This window comes from Anomaloglossus baeobatrachus, chromosome 1, assembly GCF_048569485.1.
Source record: "Anomaloglossus baeobatrachus isolate aAnoBae1 chromosome 1, aAnoBae1.hap1, whole genome shotgun sequence".
Lineage (NCBI taxonomy): Eukaryota > Metazoa > Chordata > Amphibia > Anura > Aromobatidae > Anomaloglossus > Anomaloglossus baeobatrachus.
The window spans coordinates 706,209,705-706,226,840 of NC_134353.1; the positions used below are offsets into that span (position 1 = coordinate 706,209,705).

The following is a 17,136-nucleotide window of genomic DNA, read 5'->3' on the forward strand; positions in this document are numbered from 1 at the left end:
CCCACTTTGTTAAAGGGAATTTGCCACCAGGTTTTTGCCACCTAAGCTGAGAGCAGCATGATGTAGGGGCAGAGATATTGACTTCAGCGGTGTGTCACTTACTGGGCTGCTTAGTGTAGTTTTGATAAAATCACTGATTAATCAGCAGTAGATTATCATTAGTGGACTACTTGGTGTGCTGCCAGGTAGTCCAGCATATTCATGAGCTCTGTATAACTGCAGAAGAGAAAACATTGATTTTATCAAAATGACAGCAAATAGCTCAGTTAGTAACAGATTGCTGGAATGAGGGTCTCTGTCTCTACATTATGCTGCTTTCAGATGGGGGAGCAAAAACCTGGTGAAAGATTCCCTGTAACAATGTGTAATTAGTGTAATAACTGGTTGCAGTCTTCTCCCGTTTCCATAGGCTTTCCAGTCTACTTCGGCGCCAGGTTACTGCATTTGTGGTACAATATATTTTAATCAGATTTTTTCCAACACAGACATTATAGATAAATACTTCCAATTTATGGGGGAGAGAATAAGGGTAAATGAGGTAACACCTTATTAGAAGAATATTATTGGAGAAAATGGGAAGGGATTGTGGGAGGGGGAGTGGGGGGGGGGGTACAACCACATGAAAAACTTTTGGAGATTACTGCATTTGTGACCTACCAAAACCCATTGTGTTTGCTGTGTGTTCTGGAGGTCACTTTCTCAAGGCAAGTCTATGAAACGCAATAAAAGGTTAGAGAGTCTAGGTCTGAGTCTCATAGACTTGCATTGAGTATATTCAAAAGGTGACCTATGGTCCAAACAGAAGATACTGTGTGATTTGGCAGGTCACAAAATTGGCGACAAGATGCCAGAGGAGCTTAGAGGGCCACTGGAAATGGCAGAAGACGGCGATTGTGTTATTGCACTCCGTGTACGAATGCATGATTTTTAATAAATGGGATATTATATATATATATATATATATATATATATATATATATATATATATATATATATATATATATATATATCTCCTGTTCCATGAAGATATTTAATGTCTACTGATGATCATATAAAGTCTTAAGTACGTCTCAGAAGATTTGCATGCACTGGATCTATTTAGCCTTACAATATTTTTATGCACCATTATCTTATGAAATGCAGCACTGCTGGACCCTTAATTTTTATATTAAAAGCAAAAACAAATATCCTCCACTTAATTGGAATACGTCAAGATGATTTGGCTATAGAAACTAGTTGTATGGTAGCTGTATAGGTCTATAACAACTGTAACTATCTGATGTGCCTATGCTGAGAAATGAAGCTTTGAAGTCACGGCTCGGGTGGGTGTGTGTCTCAAGACAGGCCTCCAATGCACTTGTAGGCTTATTTGCATGTGGATTCAAGGCGTGATTTCTCAGCCTCTGCCACATAGGACTACTCCTACACAGCCATACCGCTACTGGTAAAAACATCCTTAGGCCCTGTGCGCACACTAATTTTTGCTGCGTTTTTTGGGTGAAGTTTATGGCCCTAACCTGCAAGCTTTTCCTTCCCCAGCAAAGTCTATGAGAATTCTGAAGTGCTGTGCGCACGGTGCTTCTTTTTTGCCTGCAGTTTTGGGAGCAGAAAAAAGAAACAGAATGTAACTTTTTGCATTTTTCCCTGCGTTTTTCCATTGAATATAGGGAAAAAATGCAAGGGCAAAAACACACCAAAACACGGTAAAAACGCAACATAAACGCATGCCTTTTTTAGGAGTTTTTTTGGCCAGAGGTGCGTTAGTGTGCGCACATAGCCTAAAGCGAGCGTGTTCAGGCTATGTTCACATTGCGTTTTGCCCACTGGGGGGCTTTGTTCGGCCTTGTGTCTGAGGCCCTGGAAAACAGAATTCGGGATTATGGGATGACTTTGCATAATTGTAATGATGCAAATGGAGTCACTGTGTGCTCTGTCGGACGTCATTTTCATCCATATCTGCCTATGTGAGGCGGGTTCCAAGATGCAGTAGACCAGGGGTCAGGAACCTTTTTGGCTAAGAGAGCCGTAAACGCCACATATTTTGAAATATAATTCCGCGAGAGCCGTACAATATGTTTAAAGGGCCATTGACAGATCAATCGCTCCAATGTTCACTTAGTACAGCAAGGAATGCTCCTCCCTGCTGTATAAAGCCACAACTGGACTGAAACAATGGTAATTAGCAATAAAAAAATCAAATAAATAACTTACATTGTGAACTTGCGATGCATGACATCAGTCCAGCAGTCTGGCTTCTTCTTTTTCCTGCGCATGACTGGAAGCTGGCATTCTTCCCACCTGATGTTGAGAGAATGCCAGCTTTGAGGCATTCGCAGAAGAAAGAAGCTGGAATATTGGACATGTCACACAACGCATTGTCAGTTATGTCAATTATCTATTTTATTATTTTACAGCGAATTATTGTTTAGGTCCAGCGGTGGCTTAGTGCAGCAGAGAGGAACACTCCTTTGTGTACTAAGTGACCGCTGGAGCAATTGTATCTGTCAGTGGCCCAGACACCCTGCTTCCCATACAGCCTGCACCCCCCATATCACACACACACACTGCTCCCCATACAGCCTGCACCCCCCATATCCCACACACACACACTGCTTCCCATACAGCCTGCACCCCCCAGATCTCACACACTACACCCCCATATGTCACATACCCTGCTTCCCATACAGCCTGCACCCCCCCATATCACACACACACACACACACTGCTCCCCATACAGCCTGCACCCCCCATATCCCACACACTACACCCCCATATGTCGCATACCCTGCTCCCCATACAGCCTGCAACCCCATATCACACACACTACACCCCCATATCTCACACACCCTGCTTCCCATACAGCCTACACCCCCATATCTCTCACACCCTGCTTCCCATACAGCCTGCACCCCCCATATCACACACACACACACACACTGCTCCCCATACGGCCTGCACCCCCCATATCCCACACACACACACACTGCTTCCCATACAGCCTGCACCCCCCAGATCTCACACACTACACCCCTATATGTCACATACCCTGCTTCCCATACAGCCTGCACCCCCCCATATCACACACAATACACCCCCATATCTCACACACCCTGCTCACATATCTCACCCTGCCTGTACCCCAACTTACCCCTCTCAAACACTCTGCACCCCTTCACATGCTTCTGTCACAGTCTGCAGCCCTCATATGCCACTCACCCTGCAGCCCCCCCTCATGTCCCCTCTTTTCTTATTACCAGTCATGTGTCCAAATCTCCTTCAGGATTCAGTATCTTGCTTTCTGCCGGCCTCCTGTGTCTCCTCCCACACAGTCACATGGGTGTGACATCATCGCAGGTCCTGCAGGATGGAGATTCCGTCTGCTGTGCAGGTCAGGACTAGCACTCCTGCAGCTCAGACATGGCTGGTGGCCTCTCCAGGTCAGGGGCCCCTCTTCTGACACTGGGCTCCCCTGACTCACAGTTCGGCCACTACACAGCAGCACTACACAGACGCAGAGCGGCTGCCGGGCCCCTATGTGTACTAGTGCCGCTGTGTAGTGGCCGGCCTGTGAGTCAGGGGAGCCCAGTGTCAGTAGAGGGGCGGCTCACTCGTTCCCCCGCTGATCCGGTCTCCTCGGCGCATCGTCCATTGCTGTCGCTCGCTGACCTCTCAGCAGGCGCGCAGTGATGACGTCACCGCGCTCGCTGCAGAGCTGTCAGAAGAACGCCGACAGTCACAGCGGGGAGAATGATAAGAGAGGGAGCGCGCCGCTCACTCTCTCATCATTGCTCTCAATTGTATCGGCACCTGCGATGCCGATGCAATTGAAAGCTCGATCCTCGGCGGGGGGCGGTGACAGCGCGGCCACCGGGGCACCCTGAGTAGCCGGGTGCTGGCGCCGGCCCTGATCCTTCCCATAGACAGGTAGGAGCCCTGTCTGCGAGCCAGATACGGCCATCAAAAGAGCCATATCTGGCTCGCGAGCCATAGGTTCCCGACCCCTGCAGTAGACCATGTCTTGGAGTCCGCATCCAATATGCTGAAAATTATGTACAGCAGACAAATCCTTCCACATTATGTCACTCATTGGCCCCATCAAAAGCCTGGATCACCTTTTCCAAGGATTGAGATGTAAACATCAATTAAGCCACTGACATGAGGGTAAAACACAACGTTAGACCTGCGAATAGAAAAGCTTTGCATTTGTGACCCGTTTTAGTGAAAGTGCATGGAATGCATTACAATTACAGCTCATGCCGGTATAAGAGCTAATGAGTTATAAAAAGCCCTTCATTGGCACTAACTATTCATGTTATGAATAGTCGTAATATGGTTGAATGTAGATGTTCATTAAAATAAAACATCAAAACCAAGGGATCTTACTGTACAGCTCATTTTGTTAAGCACTTGCTTAGATTCCTTTCTAAACATATGTGCTACAATATTATGGGTTTAATGGCACAGCTGAGAATGTAGAGGCGGTGTCCCCCTTCACTGAAAGCACTGACTGCAATAGTGATAAACTACTTTGCAGTCTGTGTCCTCCCACACTGTAATTTATATCTTGTCCATTGCCACGGAATACTGAGAAGAAAAGGAGAACCTAGGCAGTGCTTTCATGTAGTCATACTGAAGAGACGGCATGCTGATCTGCAACCTGCATTACTTAGATACAGACTATTAAATACAGTGGGTTTTTAATAACTGTCCCTTTAAACTCCATCAATGTCACAGGAGAAACTCATTCCTTTTGTAAAGAAATGATCTCTGTGATGATTTAGGCTACCTGACTTATAAAATGTAGGTGGGCTTATCAGTCTAATACCCTTCCTTACAGTGTCCTGAGATTAGGTCAGTAAAAAGAGATCTCAACCTGCATGGTCTGATGCAACCTCTACTCCAGCATCTCCAAAATCAAACATGGGTTCGCCTTCACCACTTCCATGTGCCAAATAATCTTCCAAAACTGTAGCAGGGTCCCGAAGAAAGATAACCAAAACAGTTATATTGTCACTAGAGCCTGCCTCTTGAGCAGCCGACACCAGCCTTGCAGCCACATGTTGTCCATCTCCACCATTCTCCTGAAGGTGACCTAAAACAAGGCCAGGAACCTCAGATGAAGACACTACATCAAAAAAACCATCACAGGCCAACACAAGGAAGTCATCTGAGCCGCCAAGTGTATGTGAAGATACATCCCCTTCTCCAGACACATAAGGCTTTTGGTCAATATCACCTGGAAAGAGAAGAAAAGTTATAATAGGATAATCCGTACTTGCAATAAACCATAGACAGGCTGAATGAGACGAGTTAATATTTATTTTGGTAAGCTAAGAATAAAACCACATGTAAGAGGAGGACCTCCTATTTCACCAGTGTAACACTATGTCTACATGATGAGAAGGCAGCAATTTTTAGTCATAGTGAAGTATTGTCCTCCTAGATTATCATCACTAACGAGTTATTACAGGGACCTAGGCAACATTCTGGATTTTTCCGTTAACTACTTCACCCCCCGGCGATTATCCGTTTTTTGCTCCTCTTCTCCAAGAGCCGTGACTTTTTAATTTTTTTGTCAAATCTTCCCATATATGGGCGTGTCTTTTGCTGGACAAGTTGTTACTTTTAAATGAAACCATAAGTTTTACCATACAGTCTACTGGAAAATGGCAAAAAAATTCCACGTGCAGAAAAATTGCAAAAAAGTGTGATTGCACGATTGTTTTGGGGGTATTTTATTCACAGTGTTCACTACATGATAAAACTGATGTGTCAGTACAATGTCTCAGGTCGGTATGGGTTCGTAGATACTAAACATGTATAGGTTTACTTTTATCTAAGGGGTTAAAAAAAAAAGAAATCAGAAGTTTGTCCCAAAAAAGTGGCGCCCTTTTTGCGCCATTTTCCGAGACACGTAGCGTATTCATTTTTCGGTATATGGGGCTCAGCGACTGCTTATTTTTTCTGTCTTGAGCTGATGTTTTAAAGGGGTGGTTCACCCATATTTTTTATTGTCTAGATCGATATTATATTGAGAAACAATGTTTCTCTCAAATACCTTATGTTGTCAATAGTGCCTGTGAGAGGCGCTATTGCAGACCGCTGCTCCCCGTCCAGTGACGTACCCATCCAATGCTGCCTCGTCACATCCGTGCAGCCGGCTACATTCTGAGCCCATCTGCTCCCTGCTCCCCCCTCCCTCACAGCACGTCTCTTGCTTGCAGCGTTCTGCGAGGAGGGAGGAAGGAGCAGGAGACGCGCCGTGCTGTGCTAGAAGGGAGGAGGAGGGGGGAGCAAATGGGCTGTGACAGCGGTGAAACATCGCTCACAGCTCAGAGTCTGGAAGACTGTAGCCGGCTGCACGGATGTGACGTGGCAGCATTGGACGGGTACGTCACTGGACGGGGAGCAGCGGTCTGCAATAGCGCCTCTCACAGGCACTATTGACAACATAAGGTATTTGAGAGAAACATTGTTTCTCAATATAGTATCGATCTAGACAATAAAAAATATGGGTGAACCACCCCTTTAATGGTACAAATTTTGCGCAGACACTACGTTTTGATCGCCCGTTATTGCATTTTGTGCAAAATTTGTGACGACCAAAAAAAACGTAATTCTGGCGTTTGGAATTTTTGGGGTGCTACACCGTTTAACGATCAGATTATTTTATATTTTGATAGATTGGGCATTTCTGAACGTGGCGATACCAAATGTGTGTATATAATACATATATATATATATTTTACACACACACAAATTATATATATATATATATATATATATATATATATATATATATATATATATATATATATATATATATATATATATATATATATATATATATATATATATATATATTTTTTTTTAACTGTTTAATTTTCAATAGGGCGAAGGGGATTGCTAGTCCCCCTAGGGTACTAAAAGGATCGGCAGTCTGATCGCTCATTCATTTCTGTTGACCAGAGCTGCACAGCGCCGATCAGCAAAAATGCTGCGTTCCTGTTAGAGGCGCTGCTCTGTTGGCTGTAATAGGAACTACGTCATGATAGCGACAGGAGTCATCATATGACCCGTCTGTACCATTGGCTCCGATAGCGGCGGGGAAAAGCGATTTCCCCATCACGGCCATTTAAATTGCTCTGTCACATTTTGACAGCGCTATCTAAGAGGTTAACAGGTGCGGGTGGATTGAGGATCCAGCTGCGCCTGTAAGCCACCCCTGTCTGCTGTACAAATCAGCAGACATGTGCAGGGATCGTCGCCAGCTCACCCCAACAGTCGGTGGCGATTACCCCATCATGATTTAGGACATACCAGTATGTACTCGGTCGTGAAGGGGCTAATATAGCCATATAAGGGCTTGTTTTTTGCGGTCAGACTTGTACTTTTGAATGACACCATTCAATCCGCCACATATTGTTGTACAGTAAAAAAATCCCAGGTGCGGTGAAGTTGGAAAGAAAGAAAAAAAAACAAAAAACGCTCAGCTGGCGTCCATAGGAGTTCGTCATGACACTGACAGTGGTCATGACCTGACCCTCGTCTGTCACAGTAACCCATCGACTTCCCATGATCACGTCACAGGGCTGTAAATGGGAGTGGGGAATGACACTCCCCGCCGGTACGTGTTAAATCCCATTGTCAGAGATTCAATTAATTAACAAGAGCAGGTTAAAGATCCCATTTTACAGAATTTGTGTAATTCAAGTTGAAAAAAAAAAAATAATAATAGTAATATATACGCATACATTATATATACATACACACAAAAATCTTTAAAAGCAAATCTGTCTGCAAGATCCACACCACAAACTACTTACTTATATGGCCTTGTTGCTTTCTGAAAGATCATGTCACCCCATACATTTACTGATGCTCCCAGAGTGAGAAAATGCAGATTTTTTTTGCATTTTAATTAAAAGTTTGACTGACAGCTCCCAGGATGCATAGTTAAGTCAGTGAGCTGTGGGTCAAGCAACGGATGGTAGGCTGGGCGGGGAATAGTGCCAAGGATGCAGAGGTTTAGAAAGTGCTCTGATCATGCACAGGACACGTAAACCTCATTTGCAAATTAAGAAAAACAAACAATGATTTGTCACTCAAGGAGCAATTGATTGCATGTAAAACAAAAAAAAAAAAAAAGGGGTGTGGATGGCATTAACTTTTAGAGAGAAACCCGACTATGGCATTAACTTTTAGAGAGAAACCCAACTATGCAAGTAGTCTGGGGGGGGATTGGATCCTGCCGCTAGAATCCCTATGGGTATGTGGGTATGGTGTTTTTTGGATGCCAGTGCACCTGCTGTTTTTTTCTCAAGGTTGTTGGCTTCAAAAGCAGTCTTGCTGTTGTTCTTATGGTGGTTCTTCTGCCAACGACTTTTCTACTGTACTTTCAAGATGGGTGAGCGTGTCACTTCTTTTAACCACTTTACTGAATCCAGAAGCAGTTTAAAGAAGTAACCTAAACTGAGAATGTGCACAGCTATTTTGTTTTCACATTGGTATGCATGGGTTTCATTTTATGGGTGCTTTTTCAGGTGGTAACCTGCACATACACTTTAGGTGAAAGTGATACTTGAGGAAATGGCTGTCGGGATTGACAGCTACTGTGTTTCTCTGAAAATAAGACCGGGTCTTCTATTATTTTTTGCTCTGAAAGATGAGCTCGGACTTTTTTTTTCTCAGGGGATGTCTTCTAGTTTCCAATAATAATAATAATAATAATAATAATAATAATAATAATAATAATTTATTCATTTATATAGCGCTATTAATTCCATAGCGCTTTACATACATTGGGAACACTGTCCCCATTGGGGCTCACAATCTAAATTCCCTATCTGTATGTGTTTGGAGTGTGGGAGGAAACCAGAGTACCCGGAGAAAACCCACGGAAACACGGGAAGAACATACAAACTCCTTGCAGATGGTGTCCTTGGTGGGAATTGAACCCAGGACCTCAGCGTTGCAAGACTGCAGTGCTAACCACTGAGCCACCGTGCCGCCCATGAACAACAATCCACATTTATTCTTCAACGAAAAGAAGGGAATTTTGTTTACTTACCGTAAATTCCTTTTCTTCTAGCTCCAATTGGGAGACCCAGACAATTGGGTGTATAGCTATTGCCTCCGGAGGCCACACAAAGTATTACACTTAAAAGTGTAAGGCCCCTCCCCTTCTGGCTATACACCCCCAGTGGGATCACTGGCTCACCAGTTTTAGTGCCAAAGCAAGAAGGAGGAAAGCCAATAACTGGTTTAAAGACCAATTCAATCCGAGGAAACATCGGAGAACTGAACCATACCACATGAACAACATGTGTACCCGAAAAAACAGAAAAACCCCGAGAAAACAGGGCGGGTGCTGGGTCTCCCAATTGGAGCTAGAAGAAAAGGAATTTACGGTAAGTAAACAAAATTCCCTTCTTCTTTGTCGCTCCATTGGGAGACCCAGACAATTGGGATGTCCAAAAGCAATCCCTGGGTGGGTAAAAGAATACCTCATGATAGGGCCGTCAAACGGCCCTCTCCTACAGGTGGCCAACCGCCGCCTGAATGACTTATCTACCTAGGCTGGCGTCTGCCGAAGCGTAGGTATGCATCTGATAATGCCTGGTAAAAGTAAGTAGACTCGACCAGGTGGGTGCCTGACACACCTGCTGAGCCGTAGCCTGGTGCCGTAATGCCCAGGATGCACCCACGGCTCTGGTAGAATGGGCCTTCAGCCTTGAGAGAACCAGAAGCCCAGTAGAACTGTAGGTTTCAAGAATTGGTTCCTCGATCCCCCGAGCCAGGGTGGATTCAGAAGCTTGCGACTGTTTACGCCGACCAGCGACAAGGACAAAGAGTGCATCCGGGTGGCGCAGGAGCGCCATGCGGGAAGTAGAACCTGAGTGCTCTCACCAGAACCAACAGATGCAAATCCTTCTGAAATTGATGGACTGGACGAGGACACAAAGAAGGTGAGGTGATATCCTGATTGATATGAAAGTGGGATACCACCTTAGGGAGAAATTCCGGATCGGACGCAGAACTACCCTGTCCTGGTGAAGGACCAGGAAGGGAGATTTGTATGAGAGCGTTGCTAGCTCGGAAACTTTCCTAAGAGACGAGACCGTTACTAGAAGGCCACTTCCCGAGAAAAGCGGGAAGGGAGACCTCTTTCAAGGCTCGAAAGGCGGCATCTGGAGAGCAATTAGAACCTTGTTCAGATCCCAGGGCTCTAACGGCCGCCTGTACGGAGTGCTGAGAAGACAAACTCCCCGTAGGAACGTGCGTACCTGAGGAAGTCGTCTCTGAAAAAATACAGATAGCGCTGAGACTTGTCCCTAAGGGGAACTGAGCGACAACCCTTTTTCCAACCTAGATTGCAGGAAGGAAGGAAACATAGACGATGCAACCGGCCAGGGAGAAACACCCTGCGCCGAGCACCGAGATAAGATATCTTCCACGTCCTGTGGTCAATCTTGGCGGACGTTGGTATGTTAGCCTGTCTCATGGTGGCAACCACGTCCTGAGGTAATCCTGACGACACTAGGTTCCAGGACTCAAAGCCACACCATCAGGTTGAGGGCCGTAGAATTCAAATGGAAGAATGGCCCTTGAGACAGCCAGTCTGATTGGTCTGGTAGTGCCCCCGGTTAGCCTACCGTGAGGCACCACAGAACCGGGAACCACAACATCCTCGGCCAATCTGTAGCGACGAGGATGGCGCGGCCGCAGTCGGTCCTGATCTAACGCAGCACTCTGGGCAACAATGCCAGAGGTGGCACATAAGGTAGCTGGAACTGCGACCAATGCTGAACTAAGGCGTCTGCCGCCAGAGCTCGATGATTGTGAAACCGTGCCATGAAGCTGGCACATTGTTGTTGTGCCGTGACGCCATTAGATCGACGTCCGGCCTCTGTCAGCGGCGCCAGATCTCCTGAAACCCGTCCGGGTGAAGAGACCATACCCTTTCGGCCACACCCCGGCGACTTAGGAAGTCAGCTTCCTAGTTTTCCACGCCTGGGATGTGAACTGTAGATATGGTGGATGCCGCGTCTTCCACCCACATCAGAACCTGCCGGACTTCCTGGAAGGCTTGCCGGTTGCGCGTTCTTCCTTGGTGGTTGATGTATGCCACCGCTGTGGAGTTGTCCGACTGAAGTCGGATTTGCTTGCTTTCCAGCTGCTGTTGGAAGGTTTGTAGGGCAAGATACACTGCTCTGTGTTCAAGAACATTGATCTGAAGGGTGGACTCTTGCTGAGTCCACGTACCCTGAGCGCTGTGGTGGAGAAAAACTGCTCCCCACCCTGATAGACTCGCGTCTGTCGTAACTATCGCCCAGGATGGGGATAGGAAGGACCTTCTTTTTGACCATGAGGTGGGAAGAAGCCACCACCGTAGAGATTCCTTGGCCGCCTGAGAAAGAAAGACGACTCTGTTGAGGGAGGTCGACTCCCCGTCCCATTGGCGGAGAATGTCACATTGTAGTGGACGCAGATGAAACTGCGCGAAAAGAACTGCCTCCATTGCTACCATCTTACGTAGGAAGTGCATGAGGCGTCTTAATGTGTGCGACTGGTTCTTAAAGAAGAGATTGCAGCCCGTAGTGAATGCTGTTTGTCTAGCGGAAGCTTCACTATCGCTGAGAGAGTATGAAACTCCATGCCTAGATATGTTAGCGATAGGGTCGGGGTCGGATCTGACTTTAAAAAGTTGATGATCCACCCAACACTCTAGAGAGTCTCCAGCGCAACGTTCGGGCAGTGTCGGCATGTTTCCTAAAAGAGTGCCTTGACAAGTAGATCGCCTAAATATGGGATCACAGAGTGACCCTGAGAGTGCAGGACTGTGACTACTGCTGCCCTGACCTTGGCGAAGACCAGTGGGACGGTCGCTAGCCGGAAGGTAGAGCTACGAACAGAAGGTGTTCGTCTCCTATAACGAAGCGTAGAAACGCTAGTGCTCTGGATCAATCGGCACGTGTGGATAAGCATCCTTGATGCCTAATGATGCTAGGAAATCTCCTTGGGACATTGAGGCGATGACATGGCGGAGGGATTCCATCCGGAACCGCCTGGTGTCCACGAGCTTGCTGAGCAGTTTTAGATCCAGAACGGGACGGAACGGCCCGTTCTTATAGGCACCGCAAATAATTTGGGGTAAAAACCGTGACCTTGTTCCTGAAGAGGAACGGGGGTCATCACTCTTTCTGCCTATAGAGTGCACCCTGTTTGCAGAAGAGCAGCGGCTCGGCCGGGAGGTGGAGAAGTTCTGAAGAATCGAGTTGGAGGACGAGAAGTGAGCTCTATCCTGTACCCGTGAGACAGAATGTCTCACACCCAACGGTCATTGACCTATGGCAGCTAAATATCGCCAAGGCGGGAGAGCCTGCTACCGACCGAGGATGCGGAGAGAGGAGGCCGCAAGTCATGAGGAAGCCGCCTTGGAAGCGGGTTTTCAGACTGTCTCCTTTTTTGGGCGTGACTGAGCCCGCCAAGAATCTGAGCTCCTCTGATCCTTTTGAGTCCACATTGGACGAGGAAAAATGGGACCTGCCCGAGCCTCGAAAAGACCGAAACCCCGACTGCCTCCTGCTCTGTTGGGGTTTGTTGTGCCCGGGCTGAGGAAAGGATGAATCCTTACCCCTGGACTGTTTAATGGTTACATCCAAACGCTCACCAAACAGTCGGTCAGCAGAAAAAGGCAACTGGTTAAGCACCCTTTTTTGGAAGCAGAATCTGCCTTCCATTCACTTAACGAGCAGACCAGGCTCTGCTTAAAAACACGGAGTAGCGGAGGCTACTGCCGCACGGTTCGCAGAGTCTAGGGCAACCTGACTCGCGTAAGAAACAAATGCAGACATTTGAGAGGTTAAGGATGCCACCTGCGGCACAGATGTACGTGTAACCGTGTCAATCTGTGTAAGACAAGCTGAAATAGCTTGGAGTGCCCCAAGGGCGAGAATGCTGGAGCCAACGGTGCGCCGACAGCCACATAGATGGGTTTAGACCAGAGATCCATCTGTCTGTCAGTGGCATCTTTAAGTGCAGCTCCATCTCCCACTGCAACTATGGATCTAGCTACAAGCCTGGAGATTGGAGGATGCCGCTTGGGACACTGGGTCCAGTCCTTGACCACGTCAGGGGGCAGGGATAACGTGTATCCTAAGCCGTTTGGAGAAGCGCATATCTGGATAAGTGTGGTGTTCCTGGACTGCCTGAAGCTGACTCCTCCACTGGAGGAGCTGGGTGAGAAATAACCAACATTCTATTGAAGGACGCTATAAGATTATTCACTATGGCGTCACCATTAGGTGTATCCAGATTGAGAGCGGTCTCAGGATCAGAATCCTGAGCCGCTACTTCCGCCTCATTCCACAGAGAGTCCTTCTGCTAGGACCCTGATGAAACCGAGGGCCGCTCATAGTGAGCCCGCTTAGGCTGTCTGGGACTGACGGCTGTGCAGAGCCGTGACTCTGGGATGCATGTGACATTCCCGGAGCTGTTAGTTGTTCACACTGAGGGGGGCCATGGATCAATGATTCAACAGTGCCCATGTTGTGAGAGACATGTCCGGACTGCTAGGCTTCTAGTATCATAGCCATAGTCTCAGAAAATCTGTCAGTAAATACTGCAGACACCGTCCTCATCCTCTGGCCATTAGCAGAGACTCCGGCTGAGATGGATATAATGGGGGTCTATGTAACTGCCGGCCGTATAGCCGTACATGCTGTACTGGCTGCATAGAAAAACATGTGGTTCTGCACCTTTGTTGTACACAGAGAATATGCTGATAACTCCTCCGCACAATCCAGGAGGGTATATACAACGTGCGACCAAACAGTGCAATGTATATAGTACAAGCATATCTATAAGTGCACTTCTGCACTAGTGGGGTTAGCACCACAGGTGCTGCTTAACGCCTGTTGCAGCGATTGTGTGACTATCAGAATGCCAGGGTCTTCCACACTTGTCTCTGTATCGTACAGAAACTGACACTAATGGCTGCCGGCGTCCTGTGTAGACAAGGAAGCCGTGGGCGTGCCTGAGAAAGTGCGGGAATCCGGTTTCACAGTGCACACAGTGAGAGGGGTGGAGTATGCAAAACATACTCCAGCTCTCAGCGCTGCTGTGCTATGCAGCGTCACGCCCCTACCCTGACTGTCAGGCCTGTGGGCGGTAACGAAGGGAGACTAGGCCCAGAAGCCGGGGACTCGAGTTAATAAGCGCGGCCGGCATATCAGTGCTGGCCGGCGCGGAAGTCCCCGGCGCACTACAAATCCCAGCGGCGCCTTAAATAAAAACGGCAGCGGCGGATAGCGCGGTAGTCACCCAATACACTAACACACCCAGCAACGCTGTGGTGTGCGATGGCACTAGTGCGGACCAGCGCCGCTGTCCCTGGCGCACTAACACACCCAGCAGTGCTGCCGTGTGTCTGCGCGGTCCCCACAGGGACACCGAGTACCTCCATGTAGCAGGGCCATGTCCCTGACGATACTCCGCTCCAAGTCCAGCAGATACCAGGGGCTGTGGATGGAGCACGGTCTCTGTGCCTGGAGACCGATAGAATCCCACTTCACCCAGAGCCCTGTAAAAAGGGATGGGGAAGGAAGCAGCATGTGGGCTCCAGCCTCCGTACCCGCAATGGGTACCTCAACCTTAACAAACACCTCCGACATAAAGTGGGGTGAGAAGGGAGCATTCTGGGAGCCCTGTATGGGCCCTCTTTTCTTCCATCCGACATAGTCAGCAGCTGCTGCTGACTAAACAGTGGAGCTATGCGTGGATGTGTTGCCTCCTTCGCACAAAGCACAAAACTGGTGAGCCAGTGATCCCACTGGGGGTGTATAGCCAGAAGGGGAGGGGCCTTACACTTTTAAGTGTAATACTTTGTGTGGCCTCCGGAGGCAATAGCTATACACCCAATTGTCTGGGTCTCCCAATGGAGCGACAAAGAAAACAAACAAACAAAATTTATTCAAATATAACTATATTGCATTCTGTGTATATATATATATATATATGTTGTTGTGTGTAGTTACCAAGTGTTTGTGTAGGGCGCTATACATGTTCTGGGTGTTGTCTGGGTGTGGCGGGGGGTGAGAGCGGTGTTGTATGTGTGTGTTGCGTTGTTTGTGGAGCGCTGTGTGTCTGTAGCGTTGTGTGTGTGTGTGTTGCGCGGTTTGAGTGGGTGTGGTGTGTTTTGGGGGGAGGTATGTTTTGTGCAATGTGTGTGTGTTGTGCGGTATTTGCGTATATTTATGCATGCCGGTGTGTTTGTGTGTTGGGTGTAGTGTGTGTGCGGCGTTGTCTGTGTGTGTGAGTGTCTGTGTATGGCGGTGTTTGTGGTTCCAGTGTGTGTGTGGTGTGTTGTGTGTGTTGGGGGGAGGTGTGCACCTCCCATCGTGCTCATCCCCCATGCTGCGCACCCCCCATCGTGCCCCATTCCCCATGCTGCCCACCCCCCATCGTGCTCCATCCCCTATGCTGCGCATTCCCCATCGTGCTCCATCCCCCATGCTGCGCACCCCCCACATCGTGCTACATCCCCCATGCTGCGCACTCCCCATCGTGCTCCATCCCCCATGCTGTGCACTCCCCATCGTGCTACATCCCCCATGCTGCACACTCCCCATTGTGCTACATCCCCCATGCTGCGCACTCCCCATCGTGCTACATCCCCCATGCTGCGCACTCCCCATCGTGCTACATCCCCCATGCTGCGCACTCCCCATCGTGCTACATCCCCCACGCTGCGCACCCCCCATCGTGCTACATCCCCCATCGTGCTACATCCCCCATGCTATAATAGTTCTCCTATTATACTCAGAGAGGAGTATAATAGGAGGACTATAATAGGAGGAGTAGTCCTGGGGGGAGAGGAGTATAATGCCGGCTCCCTGCACATGTGTACCGGGAGCCGGTGTACACTGGTAACTATGATACACATCGGGTAACCAAGGGACCTTAGTTACCAGATGTGTATAATGGTTACCAGCGTTCACCGGCTCCGTCAAGATCCCAGCAGCGCAAGGTTATGTCTGGCGCTGCTGGGATCGTGACGGAGCCAGTGTACACTGGTAACTATGATACACATCGGGTAACCAAGGGACCTTAGTTACCCGATGTGTATAATGGTTACCAGCGTTCACCGTCTCCGTCACGATCCCAGCAGCGCAAGGTTATGTCTGGCGATGCGTGTGGAGGGCCGGGGCGAGCAGCCAATCCATGCGAAGGGCGGGGCCAGGCCGAGGCAAGCGACCAATCCGTGGGGGGGCGGAGCCAAGGCGAGGCGAGCGGCCAATCCGTGCGGGGGGGCGGGGCCATGGCGAGCCCAGCGGCCAATCAGCTTTGTGTCACCGTAAGGACACAATTTTGGAGCAAGACAGACAGACAGACAGAGAGACAGAGAGACAGAGAGACAGAGAGACAGAGAGACAGAGAGACAGAGAGACATAGAGACATAGAGACATAGAGACATAGAGACAGAGAATAAGGCAATTATATATATAGATATATATATAGCTATCACACACCGTATTTTTCGGATTACAAGACGCACTTTTCCTCCCAAAAATTTGGGAGGAAGATGAGGGGTGCGTCTTAAGATCCGAATACAGCTTACCGGGATGCTGTTTGTGCGGCGACCGGGTGCGTTCTGGTGGCCAGGTGCCTGTGGCTGCGTGCAGGCAGCCGGGTGCCCATTGGTGCTGGCTGCCTCTCTGTACGTGCGGGCGGGCAGCCGGGTGCCAGTCTGTGCAGCCTGCCTCTCTGTATGTGCGTGCGGGCAGCCGGGTGCCCGTTTGTGCCGGCTGGCTCTCAGTGCGTGCCGGGCGGCTGTGCGGCAGGTATCCCAGTGTGTCCGCGGTCCCAGTTTCAAATGATGGCGCTGGGAGACAGCGCGTGCGCAGATGGATCTCTTGGATGAGCGCTCCATCTGCGCATGCGCCGCTCCAGGCGCCATCATTTGAAGCGGGACCGCGGACACACTGAGACACTTACTTCACCGTCCTGCTCCACCTGTCACCCGCAAACAACGGACCCGCTGCGGCTGACGCTACTAACCCGCCACGGCTGCCAGCACAACCTCTGCCTCCTGTGACCCCACTTCACCACCACTGCTGGCCCCCTCCGGTAAGA

The 17,136-nt window shown here is 48.7% G+C and overlaps 1 protein-coding gene across 1 annotated transcript in view; it reads right to left on the bottom strand.

Moving 5' to 3' along the window:
* Positions 1–2,934: 2,934 nt before the first annotated feature.
* PPM1F (protein phosphatase, Mg2+/Mn2+ dependent 1F) overlaps positions 2,935–17,136 on the bottom strand; it is a 53,302-nt gene continuing 39,100 nt past the window's right edge. Inside the window, exon 7 of the mRNA XM_075321215.1 lies at positions 2,935–5,236. Coding sequence (XP_075177330.1) covers positions 4,869–5,236 — 368 coding nt within the window. The 3' untranslated portion in view covers positions 2,935–4,868. The remainder of the gene's footprint in view (positions 5,237–17,136) is intronic.